General features: G+C 39.1%; 1 protein-coding gene across 4 annotated transcripts in view; it reads right to left on the reverse strand.

The window, feature by feature from the left end:
• LOC124592677 (protein timeless) overlaps positions 1-20,657 on the reverse strand; it is a 396,167-nt gene that overhangs the window by 33,701 nt on the left and 341,809 nt on the right. For all 4 annotated transcript variants that reach the window (XM_047131864.1, XM_047131861.1, XM_047131860.1 and 1 more), the window contains 2 exons: positions 12,698-12,854; positions 12,090-12,236 (listed from right to left, as the gene is read on the reverse strand). In XM_047131864.1, the coding sequence (XP_046987820.1) occupies positions 12,090-12,236; positions 12,698-12,854 (304 nt within the window). The remainder of the gene's footprint in view (positions 1-12,089; positions 12,237-12,697; positions 12,855-20,657) is intronic.

Below are 20,657 nucleotides of genomic sequence, written 5' to 3' on the forward strand. Positions count from 1 at the left end.
CATTAATGTCCAGAGTAAGGGGTGTACGATTTCCATGTGTCACAGCGCCACTGCCAATTCCAGCTATGGCCACCAGGTGCAGTGGTCAGTCTTCGTGATTCATAGCCTCACACACCTGACCAGTCCCAGTGCACTTGTTGTCGTGTCAACATGAGCTTGGACAAAAGGAGCTCTATTGTCAAAACAACAGTAATGCTGCAGCTGCACTTTGAGAATATCGCCGGATGAAGGAATTATTGAAGGGTCCACTTTCTCCATATGCTGTGCAGAGCATGCTAAATAAGCTCAAACCAACTGGAGAACTGGGCATCATTGTGGGAAGAGGCTGACAATTGTTTGCATCACAGGTGGTTGATAAAATCGCTGTTGCTATAGTAGATAACACTGCATGAAATTCCTGATCATCAGGCAGTGCGCGTGCTGTGTCATGACAGTTGAACATCCCATGGTCCACTGTAAGGAAGTCCGCCCCCGGTAGCTGAGTGGTCAGCGTGACAGACTGTCAATCCTAAGGGTCCGGGTTCGATTCCCGGCTGGGTAGGAGATTTTCTCCGCTCAGGGACTGGGTGTTGTGTTGTCCTAATCATCATCGTTTCATCCCCATTGACGCGCAAGTCGCCGAAGTGGCGTCAAATCGAAAGACTTGCACCAGGCGAACGGTCTACCCGACGGGAGGCACTAGCCACACGACATTTCATTTCATTTCCCTGTAAGGAAAGTGCTTCGAACCATTCTCAATTGGTATCTGTGCAAGATCCATACCATACAGCAGCATACACTACAGGATGTACAATGATGTGTTGACTTCGCTACCACTTTCTCGCAAGGATTCCAGATGACAAGGGCTGGCCTTGGATCATCCAATGGACAGACGAAGCTCATTTCTCTCTGATGGTGCGGTGAACACACAGAACTCCTGAGTGTGGGGATCTTCACCTCAAGTCACTGTGCATGAAGTTCCTCCATATGGTGAATGTGTCACCATATGGTGTGGCTTCATGGCTACATTCATCATTGGTCCATTCTTTTTTGAACAGGCTGGCACTCAAGGACCAAAGACGTGCATTGTGACTTGACAACAGTACTGCAATAAGCTTCGCCAGCATGTCGTACCCGCCCTACAGGAGAGAGACACATTGAACTCTACTGTTTTCATGCAAGATGTGGCCCCCCACCGCACATCGCTCGTGACATCAGCTGCTTCTCCGAAACATATCTGGAAGCAATTGAATTATCAGCCCATCATTTCCAAATACTTGCCAGTACAATCACTTGATCTCACTCGCTGTGATTTCTGGTTGTGGGGCTACCTGAAAGACAGCGTTTACCAGGGAAACATTCACACATGTGCCAATCTGAAGCACAGCATATCAAGAGAGGTAGCCAGCATACCTACGGACATGCTTTGTTCTGCTGTGCAGAACGCAATACTGCGCTTTCAGACTCTTCTGGACACTGACAGGCACCTTACTGAGCCCCTTTTGTAGCAGTAACTGTACCAGTAGGCAATGGTATGATGTACCATAGCAGCACATTAAAAGTGTTTCAACTAAATTAATTGTGCACTATTTCTCTTCCCCATGTCCTTGACATTAATGCTACCACATTTGGTACTCATAAGGTAGTTAGTATCTGTGTTATAACATGTTCGATAGGGAAAGTTTAATTATAACCATCTGGTACATAGCATAGCTACAAGAAAAACTAAGCTTTCACATATAATATTTGTCGCGAAGATTAATGAGCTACAAGAGAAGCTAAGCTTTCACATATGATATTGGTCTTTTTCGTGTGTGTTACACTTTAAGATCCATCACACAAAAGTGCCAGTAAAATTTTAAATAATGACATAAATGTCTGGTCTTCTGGGCTTGAAATTCTTCTTAATGGCTGGAGCTCAAAGTATTAAGTTTTACATGGAAGTCAAAAGCTCTGTGATTTAAAAACTTCATCAAACATGCTCACATGTAACATAATTCATCTTTCCATCTAGCATAAAAGGAAATTTACTTTGAAAGTAACGGTTTTCAAACCTCCATTCACAATATTTTCCTGCAGTCTGTTAAAAATACTTTTGTTTCAGCAATTGTCAGTGAGCAGCAGAAAACAGAAGTTACTGTGCATGTGTGGCTATGATGACATAGGTAGCCCATATGTTCGAATATACACTATGTGATCAAAAGTATCCAGACACCTGACTGAAAATGACTTACAAGTTCGTGGGCCCTCCATCAATAATGTTGGAATTCCACATGGTGTTGGCCCAACCTTAGCCTTGATGACAGTTTCCACTCTTGCAGGCATACGTTCAATCAGGTGCTGGAAGGTTTCTTGGGGAACTGTGGCCCATTCTTCACAGAGTGCTCCACTGCAGAGAGGTATTAATGTCAGCTGGTGAAGCCTGGCACTAAGTCAGTGTTCCAAAACATCCCAAAGGAGTTCTATAAGATTCAGGTCAGGACTCTGTGCAGGCAAGTCCATTACAAGGATTTTATTGTCGTGTAACCACTTCGCCACAGGCCATGCATTGTGAATAGGTGCTCGGTCATGTTGAAAGATGCAATCACCATCCCCGAAATGCTCTTCGACAGTGAGAAGCAAGAAGGTGCTTCAAACATCAGTGTACACCTGTGCTGTGATAGTGCCATGCAAAACAACAAGGGGTGCAAGCCCCCTCCACGAGAAACGCGACCACACCATAACACCACTGCCTCCGAATTTTAGTGTTGGCGCTATGCACGCTGGCAGATGATGTTCACTGGGCATTCGCCATACCCACATCCTGCTATCGGATCGCCACATTGTGTACCATGATTCATCACTCCACACACCATTTTTCCACTGTTCAATCATCCAGTGTTTATGCGAGGTATTGTCTGGTATTTACCAGCATGATGTGTTGCTTATGAGCTGACACTCAACCATGAAATCCAAGTTATCTTACCTTCCGCCTAACTGTCATAGTACTTGAAGTGGATTCTGATGCTGTTTGGAATTCCTGTGTGATGGTCTGGATAGATGTCTGCCTATTACACATTACGACCCTCTTCAACTGTCAGCGGTCTCTGTCAGTCAACAGACGGGGTCAGCCTGTACACTTTTGTACTGTACATGTCCCTTGACATTTCAACTTCTTTATCACATTGGAAACAGTGGACTTAGGGATGTTTAGGAGCGTGGAAATCTCACTTACAGATGTATTATGCAAGTGACACCCAATCACCTGACCACGTTCGAAGTCCATGAATTCCGCAGAGCACCCCATTCTGCTCTCTCCCAATGGCTAATGACTACCGAGGTCTCTTATATGGAGTACCTGGCAATAGGTGGCAGCACAATGCACCTAATATGAAAAATGTATTTTTTTGGGGGGTGTCTGGATACTTTTGATCAGATAATCTTACATTATGTCATAAAAAAAAACAAAAAAAAAAACAGGAAATCAGAAGATACTTCAAGAGCATCGGTATTTTGTAAACCATACTTAAATGCATAATTCGGTTTAAAGTGCACATTCGTATGACCAGATTCACAATGACGTGGGCCCCAGCCTGATATTAAGCTTTTCAGTGAGATTTTTGGGATGTGAATTTTCTTGGAGTACCAGTACTGTATTACCTCATGTTTGGTTCTTCATCATGGCATAATGCCACATATGCCAGAAGAGGAAAATGTGCATTTGAAATTCAGCGAACAGTTGAAACTAGCCAATAGTGTGGAATGAAGCACTTTGTTTCAAATAAATTGACTGCCTCAGTGAAAAAGATTAATAAAATCCAAATTTCTTTAGCAAACCGACGGGAATAACTTCACTGTTTTGCAAGGCGATTCATGCTTGACTGCCAAAAATGAAGACATAAAATAAAACCTGAAATCTGAAGTTAATAACATATTTTAACCTTCCATAATTATGTGAATATATTTCAATTCACTTGATAGTTCACGGTCACAGAAATCCATTTCTTTTTCCTTTGGAGTGAGAGATGTAAATGAAGATGACAGTAAAATCACTGAACTTAAACACAGATCATGTTGAGACTACTCCCCCTTCCCACTACAACTCAGACAGCTCTGCGAAAGTGCCAATATGGCAGCTAGGGCGCGCCAGAAAAATTTTTACGGGTAGCATCTGGTTGCTTGTTGCTACTGCCAATACAGCTAACAGCAGCCAGAAGTGTGAAAAGGTACTGCTCATATGCGACTCAACTGTGCATGAGCCCGCTGGCAGCTGCTCAGACAAACCTAATGTAAAGTTGTGACATCATGCTCATCGGAAGCAGTTTGTTCTTATGAAGTATTGCATAGTCTTCATCCTACAGTCTTTGACACATTTTGCTGTTGGCATATGCTCATGTGTGCACTGTGTTTTGTTTTTGTAAATGGCACATTTCCTTTAGAATTTAAGTTTTATTTTTTTTCTCTCATTTGTTTTATTGTTGCAGTATTATTCATCAGTAGTGGGATACAGTTATATTCTTTCTTAATGTATCAGTTCTTACTAGTCAAAATTACAAAAATTTAACTGAAAAATAAAACAATTAAAAATTTCCAGAACTCCAAAAAATTCCTGGGTTTTTCCTGGTTTTGTCCTGGATGAAAAAATTCCCAGTTTTCTTCCGGATTTCTTGGTTGTGCTGGGGCACATACACCCTGCTCACACCCACATACTACAAAAAGACAGCTAAACAAGTGAGCTTTTGGGCAAAAGGCCTTCATCTATATAATAGGCACTGTACATGTGTGCGAGCACAACTCACACACATGTGCCCAATGCATCTGATCCTTAAGGCATCGGTGAGTCATGCTTGTGTGAATGTGTGTGTGTTGTCTGCTTCAGGCCTTCTGGCCGAAAGCCACTTGTTCAGCAGTCTTTTTGTTGTAGCTATCTGTGACTCAACGTCTCCACTGTATGGTTAGAAGCAATCTATATTTTTCATTGTATTGTCATTATTCAACCCCGGAAATTCCATTGTTTGATTTTACATGTACAGTAAACTAGATAAAGAGCCAGTAGTGTAATATCCCAAAGAGGAACAGCCAAAATTGAATAAAATATTTTGTATTTAACATAACCTATTTCAACAGACTATGCCGCCATCTTCAGGTCTTAAATTCTTTGTTGTAAAACATGTTTATTTTAAGAAACTTCCTGCAGGAGCAGGAGAGCTTCTGTAAAGTTCGGAAGGTAGGAGACGAGGTAGTGGCAGAAGTAAAGCTGTGAGGATGGGGCATGAGTCGTGCTTGGGTAGCTTAGTTGGTAAAACACTTGCCCGCGAAAGGCAAAGCTCCCAAGTTCGAGTCTCGGTCCGGCACACAGTTTTAATCTGTCAGGAAGTTTCATATCAGCACACACTCCGCTGCAGAGTGAAAATCTCATTCTATGTTTATTTTATGCTGACCTCACATACAAAATCTCAAGATGATAAAAATAGCACATTATAATAGGTTTGTCATGGCCAAAATATTTAAAAACATAAAGCACCTTGTGCAACAGGCTATGTTTCTTGCTTGTAATTGGGACTTAATATGTGTCATAATATAGTAAACTAGCACCTCTCGGCTTTTGGCAAGATCAATGTGTGGAATCTAGGTCAGGACTCCCCCCCCCCCCCTCCCCCCACACGCTCCCTCCCCCTATATGCACGTATGCAAATGCTGTATTATGTGCGGCAGCCTATGTATAACATAGTGAACTCTCCATGTTAAATCCCGATATAAAATCGTGGCCAGTATCAGGTAATATTCTTCCAATGTAGACGTGGCAAAGTTATGCAACTGTTGCTAGGCGATGGAGTTGGTCAATACCGATTTAAACTGAAGTTTATATCAGTATCTCATTTGCTATTTGTCAGGATGCATTATGTCTATTTTGTGACAAAGGGGATGCAGTAGTTCAAGGTGCAACATATGCAGTCTGTCCCATTTATCTTGACCACCCTAAATAACTTTTTGTCCAGATGCAAATTACAAAATGTTCCAGGCAAGTGTTCTTTAGCCCTCAGGGGCATCAATCAGTATGATTGCCTTTGTTGTAGCTTTGTTTTTAACAAAGATATGAACAGCAGTATGACTTTTTTAAATGGCACATGTACTTTTTTATTCGGCAATCCATTTCCTCTCCTAAAGACCTATTCAAAAATATATCACAGTGTACCATTCACTGAAACACAACGTTATTAATTACATAACACAGCATTGACTTTGATCCCGGGATCACAAACTCGTCCACTTGCTGGAGTTGTCAGAAAACAAATGAAAACCAAGTAAAAACATAACACAAAATTGACTTTGAATCTCCTGTACCATTGCCCAGGAGTATAACATTCAAAGGTGCTCAAAGTGGTGACCCTGGACACCAATACACTGGAGCACTCATTGAATGAAAGAATTATTTACTGCTTCCAGTGTTGCCTGCTGAAGAGAATTACAAGCAAGCATCATACGTTCCTGCATGTCCTTTGGAGTTTTTGGAATATCGTGATAGACATCTTTAGTGCATCCCCAAAGAAAAAAGTCCGGAGGATTTAAATCAAGAGACCTAGAAGGCCATGTAACTGTTCCTCCTCGACCAATCCATCTGGCAGGATACCTTTGGTTCAGAACACGACATACATGCAAGACATTATGCACTGGACATCCTTCGTGTTGATACCACATAAGCATTCTGGTTCTTAGTGGCACTTTATACAGAAGAGGAGCAAGAATTCATCTGAGGAAGTTGGCATATGCTGTGCTGTTTAGACTATCATTAATGAAATAAGGGCCTATAATTGTAGTACCAAGCATCCCACACCAGACATTAACTCTCCATTGATGCTGATGTTCCACCTGTATAAGCCAACGTGGGTTGTCACTGGACCAATAATGCATGTTCCTTGTATTTACCTGTCCTTTGTTTGAGAAGGAACATTCACTGGTAAATAGAACATTGGAGAAGAATATTGGGTTGGTGAGGATTTGCTGCTGTGCCTACTGACAGAACTGTACACAATTCTGGAAATCATTCCCATGCAATTCTTAATGTAGGTGATCATGGTAAGGATGGAACTGGTGACATGTAAAAATATGATGTACACTGGTTTTAGGAATGCCAATCTTGAGTTCAAGTTGTCGTGTGCTCACATGGGGATTCATAGCAACGGAAGTGAGAACAGTAACTTCGGCAGCTTCGTCTGTGTGAGTGCTACGACGATTGCGTTATTGGGGGTTTAAACTTCCCATTTCCTGAAGCGTCACAACAAGACGAGAAACCATTTGTCAGGAAGGTGGGTTCTTGTCAGGATATTGCTCTCTGTACAGCTCCACTGCCTGTGTAGCATTTCGCCTACCTTCAGCAACAACAATAAAAGAAAAATTATATGGATGCAGTTGATAGGAAGGACAGCCTTTACTGTATGCTACTCTACAAAACAGTATTTAAAAGGACTAAACTACTGTACTAAATTACCCATAGATAAGAAAACAGTAATGCAATTACTGTTCTGCTTACTTACATTCCCCATAGATGAGTAGCATTTCTACTTTCTCTTCATTGGTGCACATTCTACTCACACAACACTTCAACTGACGATGGTTGACAGAATGACAGGTGTGCATTCTACTTATGTTTACATTTGTCCTCTGTCAACGTCAGCATGTGGATATGTTCCATTATCCAGAGTACCTGCACTAAGCGCTGGGAGCGTCAACGTGAATGTTGTGTTATGTAATTAATAATGTTGTGTTTCAGTGAATGGTACACTGTGATACATTTTTGAATAGGTCTTTAGGAGACGAAATGAATTACCAAATAAAAAATACAGGGTGTCATTTAAAAAAGTCATACCGCTGTTCATACCTTTGTAAAAAACAAAGCTACAACAAAGGCAATCTTGCTGATTGATGTCCCCCTGATGGCTAAAGAACATTTGCTTGAAACATTTTGTAATTTGCATCTGGACAAACAGTTATTTAGGTGGTCAAGATAAATTGGACACCCTGCTATGACGGTGGCATAGTCAGAGTCTTGATGATTTTTGACGTTCAACTCTTGCTTGTAATTGGGATTTAATATGTAACACAATACAGTAAATTAGTGCCTCTCAGCTTTTGGCAAGATCAGTGTGTAGTATCTGAGGAGTGGGGGGTTGGCTTCATATTTTAAAATATTTTAGCAATTACAAACCTTTTATAATGTGCTATTTTTATTCACTTGACATCTTGTGTGTGAGGTCAGCAAAAAATGAGTGTGTTTTACAAGAAAAGATTTTAAGACCTGCAGATGACAGCATAGTCTGTTGACGCCAGTTATCTTAAATTAAAAAATATTTTATGCTATATTGGCTGTTTAATGGTTTTTAACAATTAAACAGATCACCCTTCAGTTTTCTCAAAATCAGAAAATTCAACCAAAGAGAAACATTTGGCTTTGGGCAGGAGCATGTAGAGAAACTGTGGCTGAAGTTTAGAATAAGAGTTGAGCAAGCACTACTTGGATATGTACACAATAGAACAGTTAAATGATCAAGGAACAGGAACCTATTGATTAATGTCACTTCCATCTTAGCAGAAATTGACTATATAATCAATACCAGTGAGATGCAGAATAAGATAAAATGAATAGACATATGTTAGAAAAATGGAAATTACATGTGACAGTCAAACTTTTAAAAATGTATTATTGCAGTTTCACAATGTTATCCCTCCTTATTTTTAATTATTTTTTCTACATCTACACGTATACTATGTGAACCACTGTGAAGTGCATGGCAGATGGTACTGACATGTCCCATTCTACCAGTTATTAGGGCTTTTTCTCATTCCATTCACTTATGGAGCACAGGAGGAATGATTGTTTAAATGCCTCTGTGTGTGCTGTAATTAATCTATCTTGTCTTCGTGATCCTTACGGGAGCAATATGGGGGGGGTTGTAGTATATTCCTAGAATCGTCGTTTAAAGTCGGTTCTTGAAAATTTGTTGGTAGACTTTCTCAGGGTAGTTTCTGTGTACCCTGAAGAGTCTGCCAGTTCAGTTCAGTTCTTTGAACATATCTGTGACACTCTCCCGCAGGTCAGACAAACATATGACTATTCGTGTTTCTCTTTTCTGTATACGAGGTGTGGCTACAAAATAACAAGACTATTGCTGTAAAACTTTTTATTTAAAAAATTCACATATTTAGTTACTGTCACTCTCAATATACACCTTCATCTATCCCCACAAAGTTCCAAGCAAATTTTTCATTGATGGAGACAGTGCTGGAACTCTTCCTTTGTGAGTTTCTAGATGACGTGTGCCACTTCTTCTTTCACTGCTTCAGTGGACTGAAATTTTGGTCCTTTTAATACAGATTTGATCTTGGAGAATAGATAAGTGTCACAAAGTTCTAGGTTAGGCAAATACGGTGGATGGTCTAACACTGGGATGCTGTAAACCACTAGAAACTTCTTAACAGACAATGCAGTGTATTGTCTTAATGCAGAACTAAATTCAGGTCTTTTCTCTTCATTTTATCATGGGTTTGAGCAAGAACCTCAAGGCAGTAATGTTGATTAGTAGTTTGACCTTCAGGGACACAGTAAAGATACACAATTCCAAGAATACAGTATAGGAGGGGGACAATCATCAATGCTTTGAATCTCAGTTTGCTCATTCGAGCTCTTATCATTTTTGGTGAACTTGGGCCCTTTCAATGCCTGGATTGGAGCTTAGTTTCTGTATCATAAGTTAAAAGCCAAGATTCATCACATGTTATCACTCTTTTGAAGAAATTATGATCATTTTCAATGATATTCAAAGTGTCAGTACAAACATTGTTATGGGCTTCCTTTTGTTCAGTCATGAGAATTTTTTGCACCAGTCTTTCACACACTTTTTTACATTAAATTTATTATGTAAAATTTGCCTTGTGCATTAATTGTCAATTTCTATGGTTTCAGCAACTGACGGAATACTTGACTGATGGTCAGATCAAATCAGAATACCTACTCTGATGATGTTGAAGAGTGTCCTGGGCATGAGTTTTCTTCAACGTCTTCTCAGCCTTCTGGAAAATGCCTGAGCCACTCAAACACTTATGTATGTGATAAACATTTTTTGCCACATACTTCTTTTAGTAAAAATTAGTAAAAGATGGGTTTCAGTAGCAGTTATTCCTAGTTTCACAAGAAACCTTATGACGATATGTTGCTCTGTTATTACACTTAATATTTTTCTGGCAAAACAAAATAACAGATCTTACACCAATGAAGGCCATGGCACAATGATTTGTCTACATACACCAGAGATGGCAGCATTCAACTGAGATGGCTTCCCGCTTCACAGCTACTGGTCATTCATCTTTCACACACGCATACTTACTCTTTGTCGGCATTAGCCACGTTATTTTATAGCCTCACCTTATATGTTCAATATCTGCTGTTAGTCCTATTTGGAACAGGGTCCCACACACTTAGGCAATATTCTAGGGTGGATACACAAGTGTTTTGTAAGAAATCTCCTTTGTAGACTGATTGCATATCCCTAGTATTCTGCCAATAAACTGAAGTCTGCTACCTGCTTTACCCATGACTGGATTTATATGATCATTCCATTTCATGTTCCTACAGTGTGTTACACTCAAGTATTTGTATGAATTGACCAATTCCAACTGTGAATCAGGAATATTGTATTCATAGTATACTATGTTTCTGTCATTTTGCGAAGTGCACAATTTTACATTTCTGAACATTTAAAGCAAGTTGCCAATCTCTGCACCACTTTGAAAACTTATAAAAGTCTGGCTGAATATTTGTGCAGCTTTGTTCAGACTGTGCTTCATTATAGATAACTGCTTTATCTGATAAATGTCTGATGTTACTATTAAAATTGTCCACAAGGTCACTAATGTACAACACGAACAGCAAGGAACTCAACACAGTTCCCTGGGGTACACCCAAAGTTATTTCTACATCTATCGATGGCTCTGCATCTGAGATAATTGCTGTATCCTCCGTACCAAGTAATCATCAATCTAATCACAAATTTCACCTGGTACTCCAGCTGTTCATACCATTGATAATAAGTGTAGGTGTGGTACAGGGTGAAATGCTTTTCAGATATCATCTAACCTGGCTGCCTTGACCCATCGCTTACAGAATGTCATGTGAGAATCGTGCACATTATGCGTCACATGATCCACATTTTCAAAATTGTTCGCTTGAGATATCTCATTACACATGAGCTCAGAATATGTTCTAAGATTCTACAATAAATGGATGTCAAGGATATTGGACTGTAGCTTTATGGATCACTTCTGCAACCCTTCTCGTAGACGTGTGGCCTATGTTTTCTACCAACTACTGGGCCCTGATTTTCTTTGAGGGATCTGTGATACATTATAATTAACAGAGAGGCTAATTCAGCTGCAACTGGGTATACAACCTGATTGGGATTCCATTGGGCCCAGGGGCTTTGTTCAATTTTAAATGCTTTCAGCTGCTTCTCAATGCCATTGACACTACTATCTGTTTCACTCATCCTTTCAATGATATGAGGATTAGATTGGGGCAATACTCTTGGGTTTTCCTTTGTAAAGGAACATCTGGTAACAGAGTTAAACATTTCTCTTTTGCTTTGCTACCCACGGTTTTAGTTCTTGTCTTGCCCATGGGTGACTGGACACTAACTTTGGCACCACTTAAACCATTTACAAATGATCAGAATTTCTTCTGTGTAACAATTTCATGTAAAGATGGTGGTGTACCATCAACATACAATGTCTTCCTAGTTCTATTAGGAAATTTTAATCCTCTACAAAGTTAATGATAACATTTGAAATAATTCCTGGTAATGGCATGTAAAATGTGAAAATTACTAGCTTTTACATTTCCATGTCAACTAATATGACACTGCAGTCCAAGCACTAGACAGTGCAGTATTCTACAGACTGTGATTCTGAGCATTTTTAACACACTGAGCTGATACATGAGGGAAGACATCATAGTGATCCTAGATATGTAAGAAGAAGAAAGAAGAAGAAGAAGAAGGAGTGATGAATAAAACAATTCCCACAGCGCTCACAAGCTGTTAATAAAATAAGTTCATATATTTGAACATCATTTAACTTACATGAACAATAGTAGGCCACAGGTTCCAGAATAACCTTTTCATTGTCCATCTGATGATTCTCTGTTGCAAGTTTTATGTGACAGATGTCAATAAGAACTTTCTGAAGCCATTTTAACCCATTTCCCTTATTTTCCTTCAACAGATGATCTGTAATTTAAAAAAAAATCTGGTGTTACTGACCTTCTACCTGTATGAAGGTAAAATTATCACTGGACTTTTTAATGAAAAATTTATAAAATAAAGGAAGTCAACTGCTCACATCTTGTTTATCAGTGCATGGCTCACAGACTCACCTAACATTACAGAGGAGTTACAAGGTTTCAATTTAAAGGTCTTTTTCTAATTGAAATAGATATTCTCACCACAAGCACACAGATACTGATACATACCACTTGTGGGAATGGTTATGTGTACTTACACTAGAACAAAAAGTAGCTCAAAAGTTGGCTAAGCCTCTGTACTGTTTGGTGCATCTATGAGCCAGTCATCAACTAGCCAAAGCAAGTACTTGGCTTTTCTCCTTTTTATTTATTATTTTCATCCTGATATTTCTATTATTCCATTATTTTAGTTTGATTTTTTTTATATCTACAAGAAAAACAACAAACCTTTAAGTGATGTAACTCTGTCATCAACATCTGCAGTCAGTCTGAAGTCTAAACCAGTCACTTCTTCCTTTTCCCATATTGCTCTACTGCTATTAACTGCTTTGGAGGTAACAAGTTCTGCATTGTTATGAGCTGTTTGTTTTACTTCATTTGTAACCTGAAATTAAGAACAGTTACTGAATATAGGTAACTGTGCATATTAAATAGTAAACAACTGACAAATTGTAGGGATTTCATTACCCGAGTTAGAGCAAGAATGAGCAAAAACGCAAATTTCAGAAATTTTGGTGAGCTTTGTCACGTTTTCCATAACTGAGTCTGAAACAGAAGCTGACAGTTCAAAATTCAATGTCACTATTATCTACTACTACTTTGCAGCTCTGAAACAATGCACCTAACAGCTGTAAGACAACAACAAAGTAAAGATGTTCAAATTAAAATATTAACATAAAGAGTTCAGTAGTCTTCCACATTAAGCAGTTACAAAAGGTCAATTTTTTAAAAAATTTTAAATATTGACAGTAGAAGCATGAGAGGTACAGTAAAAAGTATGAAGGAACAATTTTTGTTGTATGCATTGCACCACTGTCTTGGAATAAGGCTTTGTGCAAACCCTACAAACTTTCTACGTCATATCAGTATTGTTGCGTAGAATCCACAATCAACTATCAGTTATGAGAGTCGAATCATCAACAAGACATCACATTGAAAGAACATTTGCTGATCGCACACGTAAGCAAGTTCCAGAACCTTCTAGAAACCACATACTTCAAATTACAAACAATTGCATAAGTTGGGGATCAAACCAGTGACCCGCACTTTTCCAGGTAGCAACTACAACCATTACACCACAAAGCACACAGTGCAGCATTGCTGTTTCAGAGTAAACTAGAGCTTCTCAGAGCTGTCGTTAGTGGTCCTTCAGGTGGAGGTTGTGATAAATATTCACGTTCTAGTCATGTTGTCACATTCTCATGGGGATTGCAATTATTAAAAGGAATTACTTCAATTCAGGCATTAAAATGTTGGGTTAGTCTTTATGACCTGTGTATTGGAAACCCATAATGTACTATGATAGGGCTTCATGTGAAGCATATGGACGAGCTTTCAACAATATAGGATCATCAACCGTGTCTTTCTAAGAAATGTGACACAGGCAAAGCAGTGTTTTACTTTATTTCCTGATAGTCTAACATTCTGCACATGTATAAAAATCCATACTATGTCACCTGGATTGAAGCTTATTGATCCGTGTTTATAACATTTGTGGTACTGACCCTGGGTGTTCAATGTCCTTGCTTCTTACATTCCAGTCATGAACTGTTTGATGTATTCTATTTATTTATTTATTTTTCAGGTTCCCTTGGACTATATTGAGGAACAATTCAGTTCATAGTTTCCAGAAATTGATTAAAAATTTTTAAACTAAAGAATCATTCAGAACATTGTCAGGCTGAGCAGGAAGCATTTTCTTCATCTTCGTCTTAGCCTCTTAACCATGGATCAGGAAAAAATATGTGAAATCTACAATGTCTTGCTTTGCTGCATTCTGTCACAACAGGTAATAATGTATCCCAGTCTCTTTGTTCAATATCAACACATACTGAATACATCTGATACCTGATAATGTCTAATTAATATCTCTAAAGTTGCTAGTCTGTGGGTGCTAGGCAGGCAGTTGTCACCCTGTGGACACTGTTGTATTGTGAGATTACTTCTGACACCAGTCTTGGCTGAAACATTTTTGTAGGACCAAAGAGCATATTTTTTTTCTTCTTGCATTATCGTCCTCAGTAGGACACGACTATGGGCAGCCACTTCATGGATTGCATTTTCCTCTTCTCCTCCCACTACCTCTTCCTCCTTGGAAGATAGTCAGTATCCCCTTCTTCTGTCTGCTCCACTAGTGACATTCTATCCTTTTCCTGTATCATTCTTTGTCATCGATCTCTGGCATATGTGTCAGTCTGCACTCGCTTCTCTGATTTTCCTTTTCTTCCAAATTGACCTCAAATTCTGATCAATCCTTCCAGAGTTCACCAACTGACTTGGTTCCTATCTTTCCTCTTGTCCTCCCCATTGTTTCCCATACTTTTTTCATGATTCTATCCATATTCATCCTGATTACATGTCTGACAAACCTCGCCTTTTCAGCTTGAATTCTCTATATTGACTTTGTGCTTTCTCACAAAATCTTTTAGGGCCCAGTATTTCTCTCTCTTCTTTCTCTAGTTGTTCAGCACAATTTATTCTTAGTGTTACTGCCTCAGCTGCATGTAATACCACATTTCTCATTGTTGCCTTAAAGTATCTGATCTCTGCATATGTGGATATTGTTTTTACCAGTCCATACACGACTTGCATGGTACCAATGTGTCCCAAAAGGCCACATGCGAGAATGTGATTTTTCAGGTATTGTATCTTGGGTTCTATTGATGACAAACATAAGGGGTCAAGTGATTTGCAGCACCATTTGTTCATGGATGGTTCCTGAGAAAACCCAGAAAGATCATGATTTATCAGTAGGAAAATTACCGATTGTTGAAAATTTCCCTTCATGGTTGTTTGTTGAAATTTTTACCATATATTCTTAAGCTGATATTCTCAGACAACTTCCAAACTTTTTTCAATATAAAACTTTTTGTAGGTGACTGTCTACATGTGTTAAATTTTTTGAAAGCAATTGTATGTATATTCTCTACCAGTTTCTGTTATTACACCTGCCTTCACAGGAGAAAAACAGTGTACATCAATGGATAAAAAAAACACGTTCGTCAAATATGATCCACCAAATGTAGAACATATAACTATCATAATAGTCTGTCTGAACATTGTCCATATAAATGTGCTATACTTTGGCACAATTACAGTAATGTACAGTACATTTAGTGATCAAAAGGTACTTCCTGGGTAAAAGAAAGAAAAACTGATAATATTGATAAAATTGTACAGATGTCAGATTAACATGACATGGTAATTTTTAACTATAATATCTAAAAATTATAGTAATAACAGCCAAGTAATTATTTGAAAATATATATAAGAGTGGCATTTGTGGCATTCAGGTTTCACTGTTGATCTAATATTAGCAATGGACCACTTGTGTCGCTTTAAGTAATAAAATGTATAAAGGTGTATCTTTTACTCAATACATTTAGCACACCGAATGGAATATATATCCAAATCCTATTCTTATGAAGAATTCCTGGATACTGAGGAAGAAAAAGTTAACTACCAAAGTTAAACCATCCATCTGAACTGTTACTATTTCAGTGAGTTTTGACTGCAGCATGTTTATGTAAATCATTTTTTATCTATAAAGAGGAGGTCCCATTTCATAGTCTTGGTCATTGTCCGTACATTTATGGCCTCCACTCCAAAATACTTTTAATTTTAAATTTTTCAAGGGCTTTGGGAGCTCTGACTCTTCCTTTACCCACTTTTGAGCTGATCTCCCGGAATACAAACACCTGCTGCATGGGTCAACTTTGGTCGACAGGAAATTGTCCCCCTGAGGCAATCTCAATTTGATAATTCAATTGTGTGATCCATTCCTTGAGTTAAAAGGAAAATTCTTTGGGATGGTTAGTGTTCGTCCAGTTACACAACTGAGGCTGTTAGCCCAAGAAGATAAGTTCAGAACATCCCTGACATGGAGAAACAGAAGGCTTTGGTAGCCTCACCCAAAGTGGTGTACAGTCATTACCTGATATATTTTGATGGGTCTTCCACTCTCTCTGCAATTGGGAAGTCAAATTCCTCTTCCACCTTGAGATTGTTGGCCAGATTTCACATGTGTAATAATCCTAGGCAGGGTCATTATACAAGGTACTCCATACTTCAATATCAAATCTTCTACAGAAAATCTGGTTATGTCTCCCATCTTGCCAGTTGTGCTGATTGATATTTCAAGCTCATCACCTAGCTCAAAGAATGGTGGGCAGTCATTACTTTGAATGGTCTGCCACATAAATAGGGTTGTAATTTATTGATTACCCATACCGAAAGATACTCTTTCTCAGTCTGAGAATAATTCTTGTGGGACTTGGAGAGTATTCAGGAAGCATAAGGAATCATGGGATCACTTTATCAGTTCCACCCTGTATTTGCGTAAGAACTGCACTCATCTCAAAACTACTAGCCTCAGTTTGTAGTTTCGTCTCAGCATTCTCACCAAAAATTGCTAGCACTTGTGAAGATGTCAGTACCTCCTTCAGGACACAGAAAGATCTTTATTGCTCTTAGCTTCAAGAATATTTGGTATCTCCCTGCAGCAGTTCTTACAGTGGCAGGGCCTTGCAAAAGAAATTCTTCAGAAATCCTCTGTAATAGGAGTATATTCCAAGGAAGCCTCTCACATCACAAATGTTCAGAGGAGTTGCAAAATATGTTATGCCTCACATTTTTTGTCAGAACGGATGCACTATATATCTGTTAACTGCATGCCCCAAGAATTTGTTCCCTTGTGGACCAAAGAGGTACATTTTTGAATTTAGGTGCAGACATGTGTCATGAACAGTTTTCAAATGTCTCAAATGCTCTTCAGATGTTTTTGAGGAAACAGAATGTCATCCTGGCAGCAAAAGACACTCTGTCCATTTAAGATGTCTAAGCAGTCTGTCCATTATGCAATCAAAGATGCGCTAAACCAAACAGCATAATTTTTAACTTATCAAAACCATTAGGTGTTTTGAAAATTGTTTTTTTTTTTCCCAGGCGTCTTCTCCAAATTTGATCAGCCACTAGCCAGTCTGCATATCTACTTCACTCTCTTCCTACAGTCCAAGGTGTCATCAATTCATTGCAATTACTTTGCATCACTTTTAGTGATTTTGTTCAGCCCAGGTGATCAATACAGAAACACTATGTGCCACCTTCCTTCTTCAAAAGAACAAAATGAATGAATGACATTGTACTGGCAGCACCTTCTCCATTTCCTTTCGAATTAACTGCTGTTCAGCTGGACACAACCCAAATTAGCACCATTTAATTGAGAAGCCAGTGTCGAGATAGCACTTCACTCTGGGTTGTGTGGATTGCCTTGTCTTCTCTCCGGAGTTGAATGTGACCAAAAACTGACACATAATGGCTAACATGTGCCAACATTATCCCTCAAGTTGGCTGTGTAGAAGATTCTTGCAACAGTTAGTCGGTAGTGATACCTTAATATGATTCTTCATTAAAGGCATTATGTGGATCTACCAGGAGGACAGTTTTGCCTACCCCTTGCACACACACTTAGAGGTGAGTTGCTACTGTTTATGGCAAATGGTGGTCAAGAGCTCTCCTTGTCCACTTGTAACGAAGATGATCATCACTTTTTTGAGGCTGAGTATCTTTTTGAAGTTGTCTAGAGTATAACAGTCTAACAAAGCATCCAGATGGTTGACTATAGTTCAGTCCAAAGTGGTAGACAATCACAAAGAATCTTGTCAAAATAACTTCACTAATCTGGAGCTCCACTCTTCCACAGCTTATGAATGATTGTGGTACCCGAATAAAGCCCATCCAAGTATAACACTGCAGTTACATTCTGAGAAAATGACAAATTCAAAGCACTGCATTCTTTCATTGACCACTATTCCCACAATATAGGTCCCCATTGGCTGGAAGTATTTTCCATTTGCAACATTGAGTTTTTGGATCTCCAAACATAAGACAATAAACATTTGATAGCACAGACAATGACTACCACCTAGACAAGTTGATCATTAGTGACAACATCAGTTTCATTTCCTGATGCCTTGTCAATGGTTATCTATGGAGGATTTTTGTGCACCATGGGTTCACCTCCATAGATGGCTGGCTTGTTTAATATTCCTGGTTTTGATGTCTATGAAAACTGATGACACCTATGAATGGCAATACAGAATGACTGCGGCACAATGGACAATGACCTTGATCAGGGTACAGCTATTAGCTTTGTCCCACAAATTGGCATCATCTGCAGTTGTATGATGAGTGTAGAACTGCCCTGTTCTTTACATCTTGCAGTGTTGAACAGTCTTCTTTCTTCCTAGTAGTGTGTGGCATGTGCAGGACATTCAAAATGGAATAATATCATCCTGTAGTCCTTTTCTCTATGTTGTTGAGGAACTAGGATGTTGTGTAGTGGAAGCCAGGTTGGCTGACCTCACTCTCAGTTTTCCATGGTTTCCCGTGGGTGCTTTGCCCAGATGGGGGGGTCCAAAATCTGGGGCCCTGCTGGTTGCATATTGTCACTGGTGTTTGGTAAGCGTAGTCCAACCTGGAGTGGGAATGGAGCTGGTAGAAGTCCAGGGTTTGTGATTTAATTTCTCATTGTTGGTTTGTCTTGTAGAGATTGATGCCAATGACAGACAAACCTATGTTTGAATTAATGATTGTATTTCCTTTTTGCTGGGCTCAATAGTTAACACTGGTATTTCTGGCTCTCTGGAATTTGACAGTAACAGATGTCATAAACCCATCTTCTTTTACTATTTCCTGTATGAGCTATGCAATATCTTGATGATCATTCATGACAGCCATCACTATGACATTTTGAAGCCTTTCAAACCTCTTTCATCATATTTACCTGGTGCATTGTCTCAAAGTTCTGGAACCATTTAATGAAAGCCTCTCTTGTGGTGACATCCTTCAAAAGAAGTATTTGATAGACATCCTTCACAGACATGAAATTTAGTCGGCTTTCCTCATATTCTCATTCACTGTGTGATACATAGTGCCACAACACTTTGTGTATAGTACTGTGTTGTCTCCCCTTGGCACTGGGCTCTATTTGTCAGTTGTTCTTGAGCAATGTTGACCTCTCCAAGTTCTTAAGCTTCTCTTTGTTGTTCTCAAACCATTGCTGTGTTGTATCAATCAAGCAAAAATATATGTGAGACACATCCTATCTACTGTATCTAGCAAACAAAGAGAATTTCTTTAGCCATTTTGTTAGATCCTGGGCAGCATCTTCCAAAAATACAGCTGGACACCTGACTCACTTATGCTTTAGTGTCCATTGGTACCTTGACAATGTAGAATCTAGGAGGAATGTGCTGTTTGTATTCTAGTTCCTGTCCATGAAGATGACAGCTTCCCCATACTGTTATGGGTGCGATGGAAATGTTGATGTTTGCGATACCCAGCTCTTCCACCAAACTATGTGTGCAGAATCTGAAATCAAGTACCAGTTACAAAAAGCTGCATCATCACAAGGCCTAAAACTTCAAATTGAACAATGGAAAATCCAGGATGGAATAATAACAATATTATGGAAGGGATATATTACTACTTACCATGCAGGGGAGATGCTGAATTGCAGACAGCCACAATAAAAATAATGTGAGCTTTAGTCCAAAAGGCCTACTTCTAAAGCAGACAACAAACACACTCTCGCAAGCATAACTCACACATGCCCAGAGACAGTGGTCATATATACGTGTGATCTGTGCTTGAGCGAATGTATGTGTGTGTGTGTGTGTGTGTGTGTGTGTGTGTGTGTGTTGTCTACTTTAGCAGAAGGCCTTTTGGCCCAAGGTTTACATGTTTAGCAGTCTTTTTATTGCCCCTGCCTGTGAGTCAACATCTCTTCTACGTGGTGAGTAGCAATCTATCCCTTTCATAAACACTGTCAAAACTTCACACTGAGTGCACATTTATTGATCACACTCAAAGGTATACATGGAACTGAACTGCATGTATCAGCAGAAAGTGCCCCTGTTTATAAATATAAAGAATGTTCTAGTAAGCTGCAGTATACCATAAATAAATAAGTCTCAGCACCTTCTAGAAAACACAAATGTCAAATGTTGATTGCAGGAGGCAGAAATATAATCAGTTATCCATATGTTACCAACTTGTAATTATAACCACTACATAATGATGGATGATACAAAGATGTGGCAGTATATGTGACTTTCTATCCTATTCCATTTGCATACTGAGGAAGGGAAACATGATTATGTATATGTCTCTCTACGCATCCTAATTT

Source organism: Schistocerca americana, chromosome 2, assembly GCF_021461395.2.
Source record: "Schistocerca americana isolate TAMUIC-IGC-003095 chromosome 2, iqSchAmer2.1, whole genome shotgun sequence".
In the NCBI taxonomy this organism is placed as follows: domain Eukaryota; kingdom Metazoa; phylum Arthropoda; class Insecta; order Orthoptera; family Acrididae; genus Schistocerca; species Schistocerca americana.